The sequence below is a fragment of the Thamnophis sirtalis genome, unplaced genomic scaffold, assembly GCF_051295495.1.
Source record: "Thamnophis sirtalis isolate CommonGarterSnake01/CBP01778 unplaced genomic scaffold, rThaSir2_p1.2 scaffold_3, whole genome shotgun sequence".
NCBI classification, from domain to species: domain Eukaryota; kingdom Metazoa; phylum Chordata; class Lepidosauria; order Squamata; family Natricidae; genus Thamnophis; species Thamnophis sirtalis.
This window is the reverse complement of record NW_028261383.1, coordinates 90,185,987-90,204,395: the sequence shown is the minus strand read 5'-3', so window position 1 is coordinate 90,204,395 and position 18,409 is coordinate 90,185,987. Positions and strand designations below refer to the sequence as shown.

The 18,409-nt window shown below is 36.8% G+C and overlaps 1 protein-coding gene across 10 annotated transcripts; it reads right to left on the bottom strand.

Moving 5' to 3' along the window:
• Positions 1 to 1,131: 1,131 nt before the first annotated feature.
• Positions 1,132 to 17,349, bottom strand: LOC106538644 (heterogeneous nuclear ribonucleoprotein H1). Of its 10 annotated transcripts, none has more exons than XM_014053198.2 (15): positions 17,296 to 17,349; positions 17,011 to 17,149; positions 8,435 to 8,569; positions 7,750 to 7,905; positions 7,440 to 7,583; positions 5,934 to 6,072; positions 4,895 to 5,073; positions 4,731 to 4,802; positions 4,541 to 4,674; positions 4,301 to 4,436; positions 3,855 to 3,938; positions 3,680 to 3,730; positions 2,437 to 2,529; positions 2,155 to 2,220; positions 1,132 to 1,874 (listed from the first exon to the last, which is right to left on the bottom strand). In XM_014053198.2, the coding sequence occupies exons 2-15, from the start codon at positions 17,057 to 17,059 to the stop codon at positions 1,756 to 1,758; spliced, it is 1,557 nt and encodes a 518-aa protein (XP_013908673.2). In that variant the 5' UTR covers positions 17,060 to 17,149; positions 17,296 to 17,349; the 3' UTR covers positions 1,132 to 1,755. The 10 variants fall into 10 exon arrangements, with proteins under 10 accessions (XP_013908673.2, XP_013908675.2, XP_013908674.2 ...); XM_014053200.2 differs by having other exon boundaries at positions 4,541 to 4,653; XM_014053199.2 differs by having other exon boundaries at positions 8,435 to 8,563.
• Positions 17,350 to 18,409: the final 1,060 nt, after the last annotated feature.

The following is an 18,409-nucleotide window of genomic DNA, read 5'->3' as shown; positions in this document are numbered from 1 at the left end:
AGGCTTTGGTATTTCGTTCAGCAGTCAAACAAATCTGATTTAGATGACCTCTGTTGAATATGCTTCAGATGCAATGAGTAAGTCTAAACTCTAGCATGTGTTAAAACCCAATGCCCAAATAATAGTATTCCTTAGCTCAATCGTGCATGTTACTTAACAAAGGTTCTCAATGCACCCACCCACAACTCTTTTGTAAACCATTGAATATTACAACTACCATTTGTATATTGCTGAAATTAATAAAACTAGAAAAATCCCGTTCAGATTTATCAGACATTGTTTTAACAGATAGCCATTCCTTTTCCCATACCCCAACATTTAATACACTGTACTGATAGCCCTTGCTTACTTAACATAATTGGGACCAGGAACTCTTGACATCAAATGAATGCAATTGTAAAGTATGCTATCACATAACCATGCCAATTTATGTTTATTCTAGGAGCTCCAGATGCCATTAGGCTAACCCCAAAGTCCCAGCTTTCCAAGGTCATTTGATCCCCACTGACATTGCTTGTCAGAAGCAGCAATGAATGAAGATCACAATAGTGATCACATGACTGTACCTATACAATGGCCATAAGTACAAGGACCTGTCTTAAATGTTCATCATTCAGCACCACCAGAACTCTGAACAGCTGGTGAATGAGCAAATGTTAAATGAGTACCCGTACATGTATTTCACAACCTGTGGGGACACCTTATGAAATATTTATGAAGCCTTATGAAATATTTATATTTCAAAATATGTTAAAAGTTCTGTAGACTATTTTTTAACAGTTTGCATCAAGTGGAATGATCTATGCACTAACGTTTTATACATCTCTTACTTTAAAACAGCACAGTATTCATGTATTTTGGTACTCTTAAATGTCCATCTAAAAAATACTATGTGGGCAAAAATATTTTACAAATTATAATCACTATCTGCTTTCCTTAAGCTATTCAAAACTATTTCATAAACACAGAATATTTCCTATTGATAATCAGTATACAATTATTGTTCTAGTAATATTTACTTTTCTATGCAATTTCATTTTAACTGCCATTTATGACTAACTTGGCTATAATAATTTCTAATGTGCAAGAATTGTTGCCAGGAAATATAATGCTCATTTAAATCAAGAGATGTTCCCAGTTTTTAAAAGGAAGTTTTATTTGAACAAGTTTCACTTAGCGCAATACACCTAAAAATAAATCACAACACAATAAAAGATTAAACCAAGGTCTCAGATGTCATCTGAACACTAAGACCAAAATCCTAAAGGTAAGCTGTATTGCACCTCACATTTCCCTATTAACTTAAAAAGCGTAAATGTGCCTTACGAGATATTAAAAGAAAAAACTAGAACTAACATGCCAAAGGTTCACTTGAATTTCCAACACAGCTCCTATAACTTGTTTGTACAAAAAGCATGTTCCTGAACATGCACTGAAAAGTGTTTGGTGTTATGTGGTATAAGAGCAACATTTAACATAATTGAAACAGCTTTAACCTAAATACATTTACTGCTCAAATACATTCCTACAACAAAAACTGGAAAAAGCTGAGAGTTGTTTAACAGGAACTTCTTTACTGGACTTACACCCTAGATGAATGTTTCAGCATATTCAAAAATACTGAACCTGAATGTTTTAAAATGATCCTGATTTCACTTACAAGTAAAGCATAATCACAAGCTTGTATTGCAAAACTGTTAAACTTAGTTTTTTGTTTTCTTAAAAAAGTTGACAAAAAAAAAATCAGGTGACAAGTTACATTCCCCAGCCACCACTCATGTTGGACATGTTAGACATTCCAGCCATGCCATTCACCCCCATGGATGCACGATTACCACTGCTGTAGTAGCTGCTGTTCATTGCACTCTGGTTACCTAGAGCAGATAACATATTATACAATTTAGTACAAAAGTGCAGTGCTATTTCCAAGGCAACATATTCCTCCCAAGTTTCCCCTTATATCGCCTTGCATAATCCTGTACTAATAAAAAGGCAAACTTCCTTCTATGTCATTGTATGTTTTAAGATGTCTATAAAGCCAACTGCAAATCAGTTTCCCAGATTTTTGCAAAGCACAGAATAGAATCAAATCCTGGAATAGTTTCATGCCCTCCCTCTACTGCACAAAATAATACACATGACCACATTACATACCATGAGATGCCAGAACTAGTTTCGTGTGGATTGGATCCAAATCTTGATCACTCGGCATTTGCCAAACTATTTTCAGATTTAAAAAAAAATCTATGCTCAATCAGTGGCTCTCCATTGATCTTGCTCCTCTAGATTTTGATGTTTTAAAGCTAAAACCAAATACTCGGACAAACTCAAAATATCTGCACTTGTTTGCTGAAGCATGATGACCCTCATATAAATGGCTAAATAATTCAAATACAATTTTAAATAGCCTTCTAAATATTAATAAAAACATCTTACCATATCCACTCATGCTGCTTTGACCACCGTAGCCTCCTCCATAACCCCCACTTAACTGCTGGTTAGCTGGACCACCATAACTGGATTGGCTTCCTTTAAAGTTAAGAATATGAATGTTAATTACTATCGTTATATTTTATAAAGAGCATGAATTATAGTCCATCTAAACAAGATGTCATTCATTTGCCCAGAGGTTTACGTGACAGACAAATCTATCTTCTTGTACCAATTCTTTGTAAGTTGCCCAGAGCCACTGAGAGCGTTGAGCAGCCATATAAGCTGTGTTAATTAAATAAATAAATACTTTGATTCTCTTCCTTAATTGTCAAGGAAGACCTCTCTAGACCAGCATTCAAATGATTTATTTTTGTGGTTTCTAAATTCAATATTGCCAGTTAGTCAATTTATAAGGAAAGTGATTTTATTGTTCTTTGATGGCATAAGACATTGTTTTTAGAAAATTACCTTCATCTCAAGTGAATTAGCTAAATATTACGTGGTGTCTGGAAATAAATATTAACATGTCCTAGGGCTCTTACACTGCTAAAACACAAATTGTACTATATTTGGCACATGAAATAAGGAAAATAAAAATTATCTACTTATATCACCACTAATTCCTCTACTTCTACTGCTTCTAATACTGTAATCTACATCAAAATAGCAAATACACAAAACTTAGCTGAACATAGTTCTAATTAAAAGCTCACTCGTTTCATTTCTCTGCAAAACAGTTTTTGCAGTTGAAAATGTGGCTTCTAAATTCGGTATTGCCAACTAGTCAATTTGTAAGGAAAGTGATTTTATTGTTCTTTATGAACTTTAGTTTTTTTAAATTTATTTGTCCAAAAAAATCATTCTGCAAAGTCCTATAAAAACAGCACACATACCTTTTACATCAAATGAAATGACTAAGAATTTTTATAAGCAAACTCAGCATGTGAATTGGTTCTATGCAGTATTGAAAAGTACATGCTGAAAATCAAATAGATCTAGGAATTTAATAGCACATTACTAAAATGAAAATCTGCTGTAATAGCTGCCACTTCCACTCTCTATCCTAAATTCATAATTCAAAAAGGAAGTAGCAACATTACTTCTCTTGTGATGAGTGGCAATATGAATTTGATAAATACCAACATTTCCCACTACTATTACCACTCCTCAATCCAGAACCAGTCTTTGCTCCATTCATACATATACAATATTTAATTGTTGGAATGTATATCTAAAAGTTATATACCTGCCAATGTGTTAGTGTTCCAATCTTGAACCACGCCTTCTGTTTCCTTGACTGTAATTAAAACAAAGTTGAATTTCAGTTTCAGGTAATTTAGAACAAACAGGAACTACATAAAATCAGCCAGTTTTGTTGAATAGCAGCAGCACTAATGTGAAACTAAATTGTTTACACCTACCCATTGCTCCCATCATTTGACTTCCATATGCACCACCACTTCCTCCAGCTGTAGAATTCAAAAAGAGTTCTACATATCGGTGTTCTGTAGAAATACAAAGACAACAATGCACTGAGCTCACACAAGACCATCAAATTTTCAATGATACCTAAGTAACTTTAGGTATTTCATTGCAAATATATTGTTCAATATTAAGAAATACAATAATTTATTCCGCTATCTAATTCTGATAGAAATAGTGTAATGCTGTAGATCAGGGGTGTCAAACCCGATCGCATCACAAGCCATATCATGTGACATAACAATGTATCAGGATGTTTTTTGCATTTGAAGAGCCAGGGTGGATGTGGCCTGTACCGGCCCAATCATGGCCTGCATAGGCTATATATAGCCAGACCGCATGCTGCCAGTTTGACAGGCTGCTATAGATCAAGCATGCAACTTACGCATATTTGCTTTGTCTTTCGACATTGCAGCAACAGCATCCTCATGAGTAGCAAACTCAACATCCGCCTCTCCAGTGACTCTGCCATCAGGTCCAATTTCAATGTGTACTCTTACCGGATTAAGAGGCGAAAAGAACTAAATAACGAACATCATACAGAAGTTGTCAGTCCATGAAAAATACTTATAATCAGCTTATTGTAATTCAATTAATGGAACAAATCGATTAAAAATATACTTACATTATAAATATCATTCTCAGTAGCTCTGTAAGGTAATCCTCTCATATGTACACAATGACCAGTTGTACTTTGGAAAGTAGAGGATCCATCACCATATCTATGATCTGACATTCCTGCAGAAAGGAGAGTCCACTCTAAATCTTTTGTATGTATACTACGTTTCTTCACTACCCGTATAAAGAATACTTACCTCTTCCAAACCTATCAGATCCAAAGCCATAGCCATCATTATATCCGTTGTAGTCATCATAGCCACCATAGCCTACAAACCATAATTCAACATTTATTGAAATGAACCAAACATTGCACTCATTGTAGGCAATTTGTAGAGTAAAAAAAGTTGTGGTTCCTTACCTCCACCGTAAGCACCACGTCTCATTCTTTCAAAACCACTGCCTCTACCAAGGCTGTTATAACCTCTTCCCACACCTGGCCGGTCATAAGGACCAGGCCGCTGCATGGTCATTAATTTGCGAGGAGGGTCATAATGAGTGCGCACTTCTGCTCTGCTACTCTTGAAGATTTCAATGTACCTAGAAGGTTTACATACATAAAAATAGTTCAGGTTTTTTTTCTAAACACACACACACTAAATCACAAGAGATAGTACATTAAAAACCCTGCAGCCTTGGAACTGACAATTATACGCCAGTTTTTAGTAAGAATTATCCAAGGCTAATTTTTTAATAATAGTTTGAAGTATGTGCTAATTAAGCTATCCCAACCTTAAGGGTTAATGACAGCAACAGTCAAAATATGCTCTGGAGGGAAACATGTCCACTCAACAGGACCCATGTTTTGCTCATATGGCAATTGAGAGTAGGGTTAAAAAGCTAGCCTCCGCCAGAACTTTAACCCATCAATACATTACAATAAGCTTTATGTGCTCACAAGACCTATGCGTTTGCATAGCAAATTAGCATAGGCAAAAGATGCATGCTTTGATTAATTAGTCACAAAATTTAGAATAACCCTTTGTGACATTTTTGAAAGTTAATTCTTTTATGTGAAAATTACACAAGAAAATGTTACATCATTGTATAGAACAAGTTTAGTAATCACATTTTCTTATGGTAATAAAAGGCTATGTGTATTTAGAACTAGAGGCATAATTGGTGCTATTAAAGAAATGTAAAGCCATAATCTCTCAACTTCTGTAAATAATTTTAAACTAAATCAGAATTAACAAGATAATGTGAAATAGGGAAGAGCAAAACAAGCACATCAGCCAGTCTGCACATGAATTAAAAGAAAGTAATATTTATGAAAACAAAGGAGGTGTTAGAATATGAAAGTATATATTGTAAAGTGAGCACTTAAGAAGAGAGAATATGGATTTAACAACAGTTTACCATAAGAAGAGCGACATATCCAACCAACCATCCATCCCCACCTGTGCCCTATTCTTTCCTTGTGTTTCTTTAGAGCCTTTTCAGCTATTTCCTGTGAAGCAAACTGCACGAAGGCCTCCCCCGTACTCCTCCCCTGGAAGTCCACCGGCAATGTTATCCCATTTGGCACGATTTCCAACCCTTCAACCCAAGGACAAATAACCCCAGTAGGGGGTAATATTAACATCACGAGCCCAATCAAGATTTTCTTATAGCTTTAAAAATATACCAGAAGTTATACTTTATATTTAGAATCAGTATACCGTAGTATTAACTCTATAACAGAAACATGTCAATATAAATGCAGCAAAGATAACATTCTTAACCTATCCTGCTTGTATACAGATACATTTCTGCAGCTTTAATAACAATCCTCTCTCAAATTAATGCAGGATATGCTAAGAAAAACAATAATCCATTTTTATATAAACAAATTAATTTTTTCAATTAAAATTAAAGCACAGCAAGAATAATTCTACAAATCAGAATACATAATTCAAAGATAACTATGTAAAATATTTCACAGTTCTAAAATGACAATGATTTGTATCATATTATTTCAAGTAATTAAAAATGTAAACATTTTTAAGGTTTGTAGCAAGACCTTTAGAATAGACATTTTTCAATAAAATTTGAAGTTAATACAAGTTGATCTCATATTTCAGAAATACATTTAAGATTCTTTGGTCTACTGCGTGCGTGCATTCAGAACATTTAAATGTAAAGCTAATTTTTATTTGTTTTACTCTTAATTTTTGCTATATAAATGCATGAACTTTTAAGTCAATTTTATACAACTATAAAGACATTGCAAAACATGAAACCAATCCTTTTTATAAACATAGAAAAATAATTTTATGTATTGATGTTTAATGACAGAAAATGTTGTATTTATTTTAGAGTAGATAAATGTAAACAAAGTCTATTTGAAAAATTAAATATTTCAAAATATTCAGCTCTGCAAATATATCTTTAGCAAATAGCAGAGATTATCATATCAAGTCAAAAATTTAATACAATTGTTTATACTATGTATTATCTTATTTTCACTTCCCCACCCATCTCCCCTCCTCCCACATTGTAAACACTTCACCTGATTAAAACTTTTGAAAAATATTTTATATTCCTTGATATTTTGATTGATATATTAACAATATCCAAAGTTGGGCACTAAAATGTTTTCCACTTTCAGCCAATTTCAAAATCAACTGTTTAATTAACTAGAGACTCAGGTCAATTTAGCATTTAGAATACTTGTCTTAGTGGAGTGGAACAATTAAAATAATTTTCCCTCCAATCTATCAACATCAAACAAGAACTAAGCTTCAGTAAATATTTCAAAATTATAGTTCAAGTTTTTATCTTTTTGAACACTTAAAAGGAAGGAATTCAATATTAAAAGTTTAATAAGCATGGTCATGGTTTACTTTATTACTAAATTAATACTTAGTATTCAGAGCCACTAAATTCTAATCTTTACCCATACTTACAGCTTATACCCCACATACCTGAGAAAAACTGAACAATTTCTTCCTTGCTACAACCAAATGGAAGTCCTCTAAGACGTACAAAACCATCATTAGCAGTATCAGGGCTGTTAGGACCAGTATGCTTCAGAACCCAATCCATTTCAACGTTGTTTGACTTGAAGACTGCAAGAGGCACTTAGAATTAATGAATTCTGGAAACTGGCATAAAAAGGCTAATGCACGACAATCATTTGGAGAACAGGATCACATTTATATACACAAAAAATACTCATGCATCTAAATTCCACCCAAAATAACTGATCAGTTACTATTTCAATTTAATCCAAACCTTCAACATATCTGTGTCCCATTGTTTCTCTGTCTTTTTTCAATGCCAATTTCACATCTTCTTCTGTTTCTAATTCAACAAATGCTTCTCCACTTGGTCTTCCTTCTCTTGTGTAGATAAAACGGACCCCTGAAGATCCATTTAATATTTTGCATTCTAAGAAAAAGTGGAGTAAGTTAAACACACAAGGAGACTTCTAGCAAAAGTCAAATGTATGTAACAGTATTATCCAAACCATAAAACTGGAAACAAAATTAAGCAAAAAACGATTTTTGTCAAACAATTCTGAAATAAGAAGTCGAAAAGATATCAATTACAATATATATTACAGGCTACATTCAGAACAGAAATTAATTAACAATTTAAGCGGTGAGGAAAGGAGATTCTAATTAACAAGATAATAGGCACAACCCATTAATCATAAGTACATTGCTATCAATAAGATTATACTCTCAGAACAGTAATTTCTTTCTCACCACGGTAGGTATATTCAGAACCACAATTCTCTTCCCTAAAATGTCATCACCCAACATAATGCAATATTATACAACGAAAAAGGAGTATTTCACATTTTACCGAATCTGAAAAGGAAAACTCCCCACAAAACTCGCCCCCGGAAATACTGCTCCGGAGAAAGGAAAGCTTTATTCTTTGCTTTAGCCAGAACGAGAGGCAGAAAACTTACCAGAGAAAAATCTTTGCACTTCATCTGCAGAGCAGGACCAGGGCAATCCCCGCACTTTTACGACATAACCCTCACCGCCTTCCGTGTTCAACATCATGCCAGATGTGAGGGTGGTCTCAGTTTCGCCTTCTGTTGCTAGGGGCAGACAAAAACGTCGCCACACTGAGTGGGGTAGAAATTTCGCAACCCGGCCCATATAACGCCCCCCAGACTTCGCGTTTGCCCATCTCCGCTTTTCCAATGCCTACCCCACGTACACATGGCGACCGATATCCTCGTCCAGGACACTGGAGACGGTTTGAATAGTCACTTCACCTCTCCAAACACAGAAAGCCGGGCGGCTGTAGCGGTACGCGCTGCGTTCTTAGGAAATGGCGGCGAACGAGTAATGCGTTTCCGCTCGGCCAGGCCCTAGTGCCGCTTTCACCTCAAAAAACGCGCTTCGACTGCTGCTAGTAACCTGAAGAGAACAACCGGCTGAAGAGATGGATCCCAAATTCGGAAGTCCTTCGAACTAGTCTGCAACCAACAAATTACTCAACTAAAAGTAAGCTCACCTTCTTCTAAGTCGGCCGCGGCGTGGCTGAAAATGGAGCCCAAAACGCACGCGCGTATATTACCACCCCTAGTGCGCATGCGTCCTGAAGATTGTTTCTTCCCTTCCCCCCACCTCCTTCTTTAAGCGCCACCCCACCCTCTATAGCACAAATCCGAAGTCGATTTTACTTCAGAAAGAAGGCAATTCCAAATAAAACTTAACTGGAATTAAACTAGAGTCGTCTTCATCTTATTTGAAGTATATACTCGTCCCTGCAATTATCCTTGTTCCCACTACGGGAAGCTTGCCGGACGGGAAAAACTATTCGCGTAGCTCTGAGGACAAAGCCCGCCACGTTTTTATCCCGTCACCGAAACTCAAATTTTGTACTCTCCGCTGCTCAATTAACAAACGCATCCAGAGCCTTTCATCAAAACTGCGCTTAGCTTTTTCTTTTAACATTAGCTTAAAGCAAGTTTTAACACATTTGAGCCAATTGTTAACTTCTCAGAAAAGGAGTGTCAATTGCGAGACTTAGCAATTACGTTCACACACAACTTTAAAAAATCGATCCATTAAGCACGCGTAACAAATTTTAGACTTTCAAGTACCTCTAACACTGCGCTCAAAACGTAGCCTTATACGCCTATATACGGCGTATGTAGAAGACTAAGTAGACTTTTGATCCTCCGGAGAAAAATTGCGAATACATAGAAACGGGGAAAATGGCGGCTCTATAAAACGAGAAATGGGCGGCGACTTGAAATTTATTCAAATCCGCATCTAAGATCCGGTGACGGGGCGAGACACTAGGAAGCGGGAAGCGGGAAGCGAAGGCAAAAAGTTCTCTGTGGCCAAAACACGAGGGGTTGGCTGCGCCGTTACAGATTGGCCCAGTATAAACGGCATTCTTGAAGGCGTGAAGGCGGCGCGAGAGAAACTCATTGCGGTTCCGCTCAGCGGACAAAGGCCTTAATCATGTATTGTCCCGCCAAAAGACACTGCCCGAGTCTTAACACACTGAACTACAGCTTTCAAAAACGCTTGGGAAAAAGCCTCAATTGCATGAAATACAGGTAAGTAGCTTCGCGCCTTATAATAGTAATTAGGCCAAACAACAACATATCTATTAGCTAATCCTGCAAATGAAGTCCTGCAACATAGGTCCAAGAATTTTTTTCTTGAGAGCCAAACTAATTGTTAAGATTGAGCATCACAATTATGTCCCACCTAACCACGACCAAAACAAAACGTGAAAACAGCAAATAGCTAGTTCGGTTTGGGTGGACTTTTAAAAATTATTTCTAATTAACGGGTCACAAATTTACTTAGTAAAAAAAAAATCAACGAAAAGTTTAAGTGCATTTCCAAAAGCTTTTTATACTGTAAATTGCCCATATTTTTAACACCGATATCACTGTCCAAGGATAGGCATTATTAAAATAATTTTGATCAGAAAATCTTGAATTCCTGTCATATCTTCCACCCCAGCTGCATTGCAATTACAATATTAACCTCTTGGAAACTGCCAATTCTCATTGCCAATGTTAAGTTCAATCTTAGTAATTTTCAAGACTCAGATATTTGGAAGACAGTGATGTACAAAATCCTATTACCTTCTATATTATATTTGCTAAATATAAATGACACCTTTTACACAGCTGAGGTTGTCCATAGTTAAATTGTCTGTGGAGATTCTCAATGGTCCAGGTCATGGTTATCCCAAAGGTACTTTACAAAAGACAACTGGACTTTGTTTTTCCATGAAGACATTTTCCTTCTCCTCCAAGAAGAAAAAGCACATTTGGGATTGCAGTTGTCCATTTATTAAAACATTATGATGAATTGGAAATAATTCCTGATCACTTGCTAAGTGGTGAACATTCAAATACCTGAAGTTGAGTATCAAGAGAGTTTTGACTGAAATGAGAGAATGGGACTAAAGATCAGTTCCTAAAATTCAAACCAACATGAATTATTTAGGCTTAGACATTGACACATACGAATTGCCCAAGTCTATAGATATAATTAAGTTATTTTATGTAGCATCTTAACATTATACATGTTTTGTTTCATATTACTTAGCAGTAACTGGTTTTAATTGTGCTATATGTATGTTTGCAAGTCCCTGCAGTTTTCTTGGTAAGGTTTTTCAAAAGCGATTTTTCTATTGGCACTTTCCTACATCTGAGGGGCAATAACTGGCCAAGGTCACCCAGTTGGCTCTGTGCCCATGGTCTCCCTGTTTCTAGTCTGGTGCCTTAACCACTATACCAAACTGACTCTCTACTTCAGAAATAGTTTTGCTTAATACTAACATGAAGTCCATCTGGAAGGATTGGTTCAGCAAGCATCATCTTCAGCATTTATTTCTCACCTTTATTATTTTTATAAATAACTCAAAGCAGCAAACATATCACACACATCTTCCTCCTCCTATTTTCCCTATAATAACCATCCTGTGGGGTGGTTGGGCTAAGAAAGAGACTGACTGACCCAAAGTCACCCCACTGGCTTTCACAGCTAAGGCTTGATTTGAGCTCATGGCTTCCTGCTTTCTAGCTTGGTGCCTTAACCACTAGACCAACCATTTACTTGACTTGACACAGGGAGAAATCTCAAAAGTGTACTTTAATATTACAATATATGCTTGCATCTATTTTACTTTAGTTATGTGTTTGCTCTCAACTCTTTAATCAGGAGACATCACTGAAATAGTGTAATTTATCAGGATTGGCTTGCCTGGCTATTGAAACAGTTTTGAGTCTGACAGAACAAGATGGAATTATCTATCTCCAGACAACTCCTGAGATGTTTCCTTCTGCCAAAACTGGTTATAATTTTAAATGTTACCGATATCAAATTGAGATTACAACCATATGTAGATAATATAGACTACAATCTGATGACAACTGAAAGATTTAAGCAAACGTGAAACTCAGACTTCCTCTTGCAAGCTCTTGAAGTTAGATCTTTCAAAAGTATATACATACCAGGATATATATATACTGGCAGAGATCCCATTGAGACACAAAGTTAGGATCATATATTTTCTCAATCTAGATGAAGCCACTTCCCAAAATTGATTAACCACAAAACAAAATCATTGAATATACCGGTATGCAAAGCAAGTTTTGATTTCACCACATACTATTATTTACCTGTGTTATACATATATCCATAAGCATCTTCCAATTTTAAAAAGTTGTTTGGAGTGGGGGAAGATACAAATGTAATTTAAAATATGTACTCCCTAGTCAAGTATTGTTTCCTCTTTCTAGCTCATTAAACTATAATTTGGTGATAACCTTTATAGATTTGAGATTGTATTTTGACCTTGACATAGCATTCCAAATCACCATCTTACTACAGCAACACATTTTCTTAATTCAACTGATACACATTTACAGAATATCTTAATTTTAGGTATATAGGCACAAAATCCAATTATTGCTTACAGCAATTAGGAGTCCTGACAAGTCTAAACCCTAGACTCAAGTCTTCTGATGGTTCTGATGTCAAGATTCCATATACTGTACATACTCACTGTTGCCAGGAAACAACAATGGAGACTCAGTTAAGGGATTCTGATGTTGATTTAAACATTGAAAGTAAAACGTTGCTATTAAAATGGAAGATTCAATATTTAGCTTAGAGTTTGACAGTTATATTATCTGTAGTAGATATGTTAAATGACAAGATATCTGCAATCTATTCACTGATAAATCTAATTAATTAAATATTACTGTAAGACTGCTATCCTAAATCGTTTCTTAAGCAAATTCATCCACAATTTAATTAAGTCCTATTTTCAAATGTACACACTTTATCCCAAAGTTCTTTTTTAAGAGACAACTAGACTTTCTCTTTGAAGACAGTTCACTTCTCATCCAAGAAGCTTTTTCAGTTCTAACTAGAAGGTGGGAAATGGAAGGATTTATATTCCTTGCAGACAGCTGGACATTTGTATTCTTTTCGAGAGTCATGGACTTGGAGTTTTGTCCATTTCCTCAGGATCACTGATTACTAGTGCAAATGGCTGTGGAACCTCTTGAAATGACTGTGTTCCTGTGGTCTGCAGAAATCATTTCTGCTTCAGTTTGAGGTGCAGACAACACAGACTCATCCCCAACAGTCTGCTCCTGTGTTCAACAGTGAAGGGACACAGGGTAGAAAACCTCCTGCAGAAAGCACAACTCCACAACTGCAGTCTTTTCAACAGTTTTAAGAAGGCTCCACACCAATTTGCACTACTCGACTAGTAGTGGATACTACTGAGGATACAGATCAACCTCCAAGTGGACTCTCTAAAAGAATCCAAATAACCAGATGCCTGCAAGGACTATACATCTTTCCATTCCCCACCATCCAGTCTGAACTGAAGAAGCTTCTTGGATGAGAAGCGAAATTTCTTCAAAGAAAAACCAATTGCCTCTTGAAAAAGGACCTTTGCAACGACCATGATTGAAAATCTCAATAGACATATATGCTTTATATTAAGCTCTACATAAGTAGAAAGATGTATAATGTAGGGAATAATTAGAATTAAATGCACTTGAAAGCATTTGCAAAACATTTAGTATATTTTCTATTCTCTTTTTAAAATATAGAAATGCATGAAGTCACTATATCATAAAGGGAGAAGAAAAGGAATTCAACTGGAATATCTGGAAAACCTTCACATGAAATCTGGCTTTATGAAAGGACAATGAGGTATGCATCTTTTGCTACTTAAGATACTTTTAATGCTAGAGAAAAAATAAATTAAAAAATCCTTCAGGGAAGAATGTAATCATGCATTTGAATATTACATATTCAAGGTTAGCGCTCCTTACTACCACTTTGTAAGGAATATAAATGATATATTACAGTGCCATAAATGCTTACACTCTGATGAATCTTTAAAGATTCAGGAACAGATGCATTCAGTGGTTTTAACAGCAGATCTTAGCAATATCTGCTTGAATTTTAATCAAGCTTCAGAGATCAATGTATGCAAAACTCTTCAAGGCTATAACTGTTTTAAAAGAAAAAGTAAAATACAGACACAATAAATATTTTCTAATTTTTTGAATGTAAGTTTCTAAAAACTATGAACCATGAATATTCCAAGAATGAGGTTAATATGTAAAAATATGTTTTAGTTAAAGGATTTTTGGAAAAGTTCCAATATGAAAATGAGGCGAGTACTACTACACTCAAATCATGAAAAATTTACTAAAATACTCATCTGAGAGTGCAATCCCAGTTATTAATTGAAAACAATTAATTAAACTCCAGGTGAAATACAACCTAATTTTCTTTTGCAGAATGGATTCTGACAATCTGAAAGGCACACCCATTTTGGTCTTAGATGTGAATAGAAATTTCAGAAATAAAACAAGAATACCAATTAGAATAAGTATTATTTCTCCTTAATTTACACTGTGATTTTTAAACTCATTACTAGAGGTTCAATTCATAACTTTGTAGTGTATACCTATTTGTTTATCATGCCATGTTTAAATACATCTCATTTTGGAGCAGAATGATACATAACCATAATAAATCACTTTATATTTTGTAGCCAAAGAAACTTCAAGGCAGTCCATCCTTTTCATTTTTATACCATTAGCAAATTCTTCTGTTCATAATCTGCACTATATTTTAATTATATTCCAAATTTTCATATGAGTACCTTGCCCACTATCTCCATTTAAATAGAGATTTATTTATAAATGTATCTCTATGACCAACAGTAAGCAGATCCTTCAGAGTGCAGTGCTTAAGAATTCGATGCAATTTGCAATGTTGGCTAATACTTATAGGTTCAAAGTGTAAGAAACCGTCTTATGTCTTCTATTAACAGTTATCTTTTATATAGAGATATATTAACAAACTTAATTAAGTTTTTATTGCAAACACAATATTAAAGCATATTGCTGAAAATGTAAGAACAATAGTTTCTACTTCTCTTGTGGATGTAGTAAAAAAACAAAACAAAAGCATACTTATTAAAATATGAGACCAGTTAACCAAATAATAAAGGCCCAGAACACTCTTTTGAATAGATTTCCTTATCTGACAAATAGTCAAAGCAATTTTCAACTGGCTACAGAATACACAAACACAATTCTACCCTCAATATTCCCATTAATAAGCTTCAAATGTCTTGGCTTGAGTACCTTTGTTTTCACAGATCAAGGCTTTTTGACTGCTTAGCAAATGAAGATATTGTTCAAGAGAAAAACTAAGAAAACTATTATTTATCTAATGAGCACAAACTACTACACTGATAATAGATTTCAACATGCACAATATTTTCAGCGAACAAATCCAATTAGTACTATTTTATATGTACTTTAATTTCAATAAAGATTTGTTAAGTACAACATCTTTACCTTTTTCATTAGGGCCAATCTGATAAATCTGTTTTGAAACTAATGTCACAAGTATGCTGTCAGCCATATTAATTCTATATTCAGTTTGTCTATTAATGGACAAGTTGAGGAAGACAATTTCTCATAAGGAAAAACTGTACTTACCATTAAAGCATATTTAATCTAAATTCACAGGTTTGTTCATCAATAACAGTTGTGGTTTATTGTTGATTTACAACATATGTACTTGTCCATTAAGGCTAAATGTTATGCCCAAACCAGGCTGCTGTGGTTTATATAAAGAACCAAAGTTAAAATCCTAACTTGTCAGAAATTCTTACAATTGATTAACACAGTTCACTGCACTAATTAAATTTAAGAGCATAGCTCTTCAGGTAGCCAAAGGATAATAACATTTAGCCTCCACTATAGCATTCTTAATCCTTAAAACAATGGAAACACAATATGCATTAAGAAAACTTAAATTACCCTAAAACTGCACTTCGTAATACAGACTTAAACTAGTAAGACTAAACTTAGCAGTTGAAGTATTGTAATTATCATTTGGAATTTGATAAATGTTGATGAATGTAACAGAAATAGAATCAAGATCTATTTCAGAGGTGAAGAACTATGGCCCTTTTTACTTGTGGACTTCAACTCCATGGCTGGCTCAGGAATTCTGGGAGTTGAAGTGCACAAGTCAGAAAACGGCCATAATTCCCCATTCCTGCTCTATTAAGAGCTTTAAAATAAAGGACCCCTTCTTGACATTAATTTGTACGTTTCCTTCACAAGAACCTCATTTTCCACAACAAACTATTAGCTTTAATGACAATGTGGTTGCTCTCAAGACTAGTGGGCTTTCTTTTGCAGCTGAGAACCGTCCACTGGGCTAGAAGGGTCAAGAGTCCGGTCCAGCAGAGCATTGCTTACGAGGGAGGTCCCACGATTCCGTCTAAGCCATTACTACCATTACAGGGCCTAATTACGAACAGGGCAGGTTCGTGGGGAAAGCAAAGCTTTCGTTTCTTTGGGCGACACGATACATGAGAAGGCCGCTCAAAACAGAGCTCGGCCAAAGGGCGTTTATATTGCGCAGAGGGGCGAGGGTATACCAGAGCGAGATCCGTTCGCTCGGTTTTGTTATTGCCGTCGGTCACGTGTCCCATTGGCTTCCATTTCGGAGATTTCCAACCTAACAACCATTGCAGATCTTCCCTCCGTCCAGAGATCCTTTACCTCCTCCCTCTTTTTACTACAATCCGGTAGGGAACAGAAGGCCGAATGAACCCTATAGCCGCCACTTCCTCGCTGCAGCCGGACAGTCGGGAGGCGAGGGGCGCCTCGAGGAAACACCCACGACAATGGCGGAGACAGGACGTGGTCAAAAGAAAGGGCGGGGGAAGGGAAGGAATAGGCGCTCAGGATAATTGGGAGGGAAGCCCCCTCCCCCCAGTGCTTTCTTTAGGAAGCCACGCGGGACAATTCACCGACGCGAGGAGGAAATCCCTTTCGCCGGCCGCGTGTTTGGGGGAATGAGACATCGGGCTGAAGTGTGTGAAGCGAGGCCCCTCCCCCTCCCCGATCTGCGCCAACGCACGAAAACCCGCAGCAACGGCCTCAACCGTCGCTAGGCCGCAGATCTCTCCCTCCGCAGCTCAGCGGCGCCCTCTCACCAAGGCCGGGGATTTCTGGGCCAGTCTCCTCGGTGTGACACGGATCCATCGCTTTCTCTCGTTGTCTCTTTTCTGCTTTGCGGCTGGATACGATCAAGGAGGATGCGAAGGGCGACGAATAATTCAGTCAAGTGGGATGCTAAAACAATACCCGGAAGGTACAAGCGATTAAACCAACGGCGCCGCTACAGCGGCTTGCTGGGAAAGGCTCGGTTTCGACTGGCGAAGTTACCCCCCACCTACCTCGGAAGGCCGCCCCCGAGCGCCCTTCGCCCCGCCACTCACCGAGCGTCCGCGCAGCTGCTCTCCGCCTCTATAAATAACTCGTTCCCCCACTTGTAGGCTTGTGACATCAGATTAAATAACCCCTCCCCATGCCCGTCCTCTGCAGCCAACCAATCGCCTGGTTACAAAGGGACCATTTTCACCTCCTCTTTCTTCCCTTTAAAGTTCCAGGCTCTTTGTATTTGGGCGCTGGAAAACAAGAGGAGTCTGAAAGGGGGGCGAATGGTTTGGTTTCACAAGGCCGCGACAGACAACCATTCTAGGTAGCTCTCCGGAGAAGGAAGGAATTCTGACGAAACTCAAAAAGGCTGCCATGTAAGGAAACCTCTCGAGAATGAAACCACGAGCTTTGTCTCCTTTCATATTTTTCTGGGAAATCTAAATTCAGAAAAATATTGTCAGTGCTGTCCTATCTTCTCTGGTGCACACTTTTAGTCTGCTTCTTCAGGTCCGCTTGTAAAGACTTTCTTCACTCAAGCTTATGGGGTCCATTGTGGTAAACGTCTGGATCCCCATTACTATATTTTTCTTGCATTTTTCCAATAGTACAATTCAATAGCAGAGTTGGAAAGGACCTTGGAGGTCTTCTAGTCCAACCCCCTGCCTAGGCAGGAAACCCTATACCATTTCAAACAAATGGCTATCCAACATCTTAAAGACTTCCAGTATTGGGGCATTCACAACTTCTGGAGGCAAGCTGTTCCAGTGATTAATTGTTCTGTCAGGAAATTTCTCAGTTCTAAGTTGCTTCTCTCCTTGATTAGTTTCCACCCATTGCTTCTTATTCTGCCCTTAGGTGCTTTGGAGAATAATTTGACTCCCTCTTCTTTGTGGCAGCCCCTGAGATATTGGAACACTGCTATCATGTCTCTCCTACTCCTTCTTTTCATCAAACTAGACATACCCAGTTCCTGCAATCGTTCTTCATGTTTTAGTCTCCAGTCCCCTAATCATCTTTGTTGCTCTTCTCTGCACTCTTTCTAGAGTCTCCACATCTTTTTTACATCTTGGCGACCAAAACTGAATGTAGTATTCCAAGTGTGGTCTTACAAAGGCATTGTAAAGTAGTATTAACACTTCACATGATCTTGATTCTATCCCTCTGTTTATGTAA